The 4942-nt window shown below is 36.6% G+C and overlaps 1 protein-coding gene across 1 annotated transcript in view; it reads left to right on the top strand.

Annotated features, from left to right (window-relative positions):
- Positions 1–267: 267 nt before the first annotated feature.
- SRGAP1 (SLIT-ROBO Rho GTPase activating protein 1) overlaps positions 268–4942 on the top strand; it is a 19553-nt gene continuing 14878 nt past the window's right edge. Inside the window, 3 exon segments of the mRNA XM_008594140.1 lie at positions 268–374; positions 2742–2966; positions 3963–4042. Of these exon segments, the coding sequence (XP_008592362.1) occupies positions 268–374; positions 2742–2966; positions 3963–4042 (412 nt within the window).

Raw genomic sequence — 4942 nt, 5'->3', positions numbered from 1 at the left:
AGACTATTTTTAAAAAGCATATCAGTTTTCCAGTTTTACATATTCATCAATACTTGATTTTATCAAATCTTTTAATCTTTGCTAATATTGGCAGTGTGTAATGGTATCTAGTTGTAGTTTTAATTTGCACATCTCCGATCACTGATGAAGATGTTTTAAAATATAGTGTGTTAATAGGAAATTTGAGATATAGTAAGGCCAACAGATCAGGAGAAGACTGCCATTGAAGAGACAGTTTGTTACTCACAGTTCCCCAGGGAAGGGGGCATGACACATTATGGAAGCCACATGCGGAAGCAGCAGAGTCTGTCAGGAGGCAGAGGGATAGTGGGGAACTTATTGTGCTCTCCACAAGAAGGAATAGATGAGGCAGGGTAAGCAAGTTTAGGATTGGCTAGTTTGAATAATGTCAGCAGGCTCTGGGGCATGGGGGCTGTCCCAAGTTTTCTGGCATTGTCCCTGGGGTCAGGAGAACAGAGCCCCATAGGGGAGGTGGTTGCAGTGTTGGCTCTGAATTGGTTGATTTGTATTTGAAACACATGCTTGTAGGGGAGTTGTTTACTATCTCTAGGAATTGGCTAACATTGGAGGGACAGTCCCCCCTAGGGTCAACAAGGTCTCAGATGTCAAAATACTAAAACTGAAAGACATGGTTAATACAGTACACACTATTGTATGTTTAGATATCTTCTTTTGTGAAATTCCTATCAAGTCTTGCCCATTTTTCTATTGAGTTCTCTGGGCTCTTTCTGCTTGGTCTACTTTGGTTGGGTTGGGTATATGCTTTGCAAATATCTTCACCTGCTCTGTCGCTTGTCTTTTCATTTGCTTATTATGTCTTTTTGCTAAACAGAAGATCTTAATTTTAAAGTAAATTTATCAATCTTTTCCTTTTCTTTCATGGTGATTTCACTTTGTGCCTCCTTTACGAAATCCTTCTGTGACCTGAGATAATGAAGATAATGCTCCCATATTCTTTTATTTTAGTAAGAATACTTAACATGAGACCTACCCACTTAAATTTTTAAATGTATGATGCATTATTGTTGACTGTAGGTACAGTGTTGAACACCGGATTTCTAGAGCTTATTCATCTTGCTTGACTGAAACTTTATTCCTGTTGATTACTAACTCCCCATTTCCCCCTCCCCTCACCCCCTGGCAACCACTATTCCACCCTTTAATTCTATGAATTTGACTATTTTAGATATGTAATATAGATGGAGTCATGCAGTATTCATCCTTCTGTGACTGGCTTATTTCACTTAGCAAAATGTCCTCCATGTTTATCCATGTCATCACATGTTGCAGAACTTCTTTCTTTTTTAAGGCTGAATAGTATTCCATTGTATGTATATATCACATTTTCTTTATCCATCTATCTGTCCATGGGCATTTAAGTTGTTTCCACATCTTGGCTATTGTGAAAAGTGCAGCAGTGAACATAGGAGTGTTAATATCTCTTTGAGATCCTGACATCAGTTCTTTTGGATAAATTCCCAAAAGTAGGACTGCTGGATCATATGGTAGTTCTATTTTTACATATTTCTACAGTTTTATGAAGAACCTCCATACTGTCTTCCATATCTTCACATTTTGCATTCCCACCAACAGTGTGCAAGGGTTCCAATTTCCCCACATCCTTGGTAACACTTGTTATCTTTTTGTTTTCTGTGTTTTTATAAAAAANATGACATATGTTAGCTGTGGAAATTATGCTTTTGTATTTTCTACTTTCTAGACTATCTTATTTCCAAAAAAGGGCAAAGGAGCATGTCTTGTGGTATCTCAGTTTCTTTGTGTCTGTCATCATCTCACAAAGGAAGTTGAGTCTCCTTTTTCTCCTTCCATTTGTCATCTGTTCACTTCGATTTTACATTTCCTTTCAAGATTGACATTCTATACACTGAAAGATAACATCTCTAAACTCTCCCTAGAACAGCAACTGGCCTGTGTGTTAGAGGCACAGCAATAAAGAACTGACTTGAGTCACTTGTGATTATATTTCACAAATATCCATTGGATTGAATTTAGAAATTAGTATTAGACAACTGGAAATCTCCCCCAGGCCTGCCAGGCTTAAATAGAATAAGAGAATTAAGGATTCTTTCTCCCTTCTCTTGCATTTAAAATGTCTTTTGTGACACCAGTTGTCACCTAGTGTTGGTAGTCTTACCCAAAAACATGATATAAAGCCTGGAGTTGTTATTTGCTTCCTTTCATTAGTTACAAAGAAAATGTGCTTTGTTTTCTTCTGGGCTCTCCTCAGGATTTATAGGAAAAAACTGAAATCTGACATATCTTTGAGTGGTGGGAGCACTATTTTAAAGACATCCATAAAGCTTCATGGAAGTTATTACTGTCTCTCCCAACTTTACTTGAGCAGTAGGTAGAGCTTGACCATAGTATTTACCAATGAAACTCGTTTACTTGATCCTAGTCTCCGTTGTAGTGGATATTATATTAAACTCCCTCATGACTTTGAAAACCACCACTTAATTAAGCAAATAGGACTTATATTCCCCTCTTAGTTTCCACCTAGTTGAAAGCCATGGTCATGTTACTTGTTTTGGAGTTTGCTGAGCCAACTTAAAGAGGGATGGAATATCATTTTACCTTAATAATAAAAACTAAATAAAATATTTTAGATCCCTATTTTCAGAATATGAAGTATCTTATTAAACATCTATTTTCACTTTCCCCTTGTTCTTTTATAACTCCTTTCTTGCTTCCTTTCATAGTCTTTCACAGTACAGCGATGAGAACATGATGGACCCTTATAACCTGGCCATTTGCTTTGGCCCAACATTGATGCCTGTCCCAGAAATACAGGATCAAGTGTCTTGCCAGGCTCATGTGAATGAAATTGTCAAAACCATCATCATCCACCATGAAACTATTTTCCCAGATGCTAAAGAGCTGGATGGCCCAGTTTATGAGAAATGTATGGCTGGAGATGACTACTGGTAGGTCCAAGAATTTTAGTCCTCTTATCCCCGCCTGCTTCCACCCAAAACTACAGAATTGTACCTATCAACTCAGTTAGGAAAAAGAATTTCCCATAAGTCATATATGTTTTAAGCCTAGTGTCAAAGTCAGATTTAGCATTTCCAAATATGAGAGCTTTATCCGTAAGCTCTGCTGTCTTGTTCATCTTATCAAAGAGCAAGTATGTAGATGTCTGGTCAATTTTATTTGATGTGTTGTATTCCAGGACATCTGTGGCCTCTACTTTTTCCAAACAGGAAAAATAAGAGTCTGGCATCCAGTAACACGTGCTTGAGTATGTCCGTCTTCTTATATAGTGTTTTCTGTGGGTATTGCTCATTTTATAGCAATAATACAGTAGTTATCCTTATCCCCCAACAGCAGCAGTATAAGTGGGTTTTTACGGTAACGTCAGGTTTGTATTTGTGACCAGTGCGTTCCATTTATCAGCGCACATTTGAGGAGAGTTGGCAGTACAGTTAAAGAATAAGTTTTAAAAGAAGATGAAATCATGATTCTTATACAGATAAAATGAACACGTGTGAGTAAAAGATGGAAAAGATGCTACAACCAGTTCAAAGGAGAAGTCAAAGAACCATCATTTTATATATAGAAAAAGGAATGGTAAAATGAATTTGCAAAAACTGGTCTATCCATAGAGCAATAATCAATCATACTCTACCAGAATTCAACTGATTTGCATTTCCGTGGATAAGTATTATTTGTAATGCTATCAGTTTTGTACAAGTTAACTTCTGTCTTCGTAGAGTTGTCAGATCACCTAGTCCAAGATGAACGCACATATATACACTCTCGTAAGGCCAGACCATCAGTGGAGGCTCCAGCGTTCCACTGACAGTCTATTCAGGAACTCTTGCCATTCCAACGTCTCATTTTTCCTTACAGTAGCAATTGTTCATTTAAAAAATTCTCTCCAATTTGGTTTGATGTGAATTTTCATTTCCATTCCACAGTGACAGCCCCTACAGTGAGCATGGCACACTGGAGGAAGTGGACCAGGACGCTGGTACAGAGCCCCACACCAGCGAAGACGGTACACGCCGTGCTTGTGCTATTATAAAACCAGCCTTTATATCCTTTCTTTTTGACAATTGCTCATATTAAAAACTCAGTAGATACAAAAGAATTTTTATAAAATATGTGTAAGGTACAAAGAATAATATTACAATGAATACCCATGGCACCACCACCAAGTTTAAGGAAAAAGACCATATTATTACCTTTGCATTTCTCTGATCCCATTGCCTTACTTCTTCCCTTAATGTTAACCACAATATGTTTGTGTTTTTAAACAGCTTTTTGTTTCTTTTTCTATTTTCTTGAAATTTCTATAAATGGAATCGTACTGTATATATTTTTCGGGAGTTTTTTCTACTCAATATTATATTCTTGAGATTCATCCATGTAGTAGCAGTCAGTTATAATTGTCTATTCTACCCTAGCATAATATTCCACTGTATATCTATCTGTTCTTTTCTTGATGAATATGTGTGGTATTTTCTATTTTTTTGCCATTAAGAAAAGTGCCACTGTGCACATTTTGAACATGGCTTCTACTGCAAATGTACAGGAGTTTCTCTAAGATATATGAGAGTACTTCAAAAATTCATGGAAAAAATATGAATCTTTCCATGAACTTTTTGAAGACCCCTCATACACCTAGGAGTAATCATGTCTTCAGTGTTCTAAAGTACTGCCAGACTATTTTTAAAAAGCATATCAGTTTTCCAGTTTTACATATTCATCAATACTTGATTTTATCAAATCTTTTAATCTTTGCTAATATTGGCAGTGTGTAATGGTATCTAGTTGTAGTTTTAATTTGCACATCTCCGATCACTGATGAAGATGTTTTAAAATATAGTGTGTTAATAGGAAATTTGAGATATAGTAATGATGCCTGTCCCAGAAATACAGGATCAAGTGTCTTGCA

The sequence above is a fragment of the Galeopterus variegatus genome, unplaced genomic scaffold (genome assembly GCF_000696425.1).
Source record: "Galeopterus variegatus unplaced genomic scaffold, G_variegatus-3.0.2 Scaffold10229, whole genome shotgun sequence".
In the NCBI taxonomy this organism is placed as follows: domain Eukaryota; kingdom Metazoa; phylum Chordata; class Mammalia; order Dermoptera; family Cynocephalidae; genus Galeopterus; species Galeopterus variegatus.
Note: the sequence above shows the minus strand (reverse complement) of the source record. Positions and strands in the feature narration are given on the sequence as shown.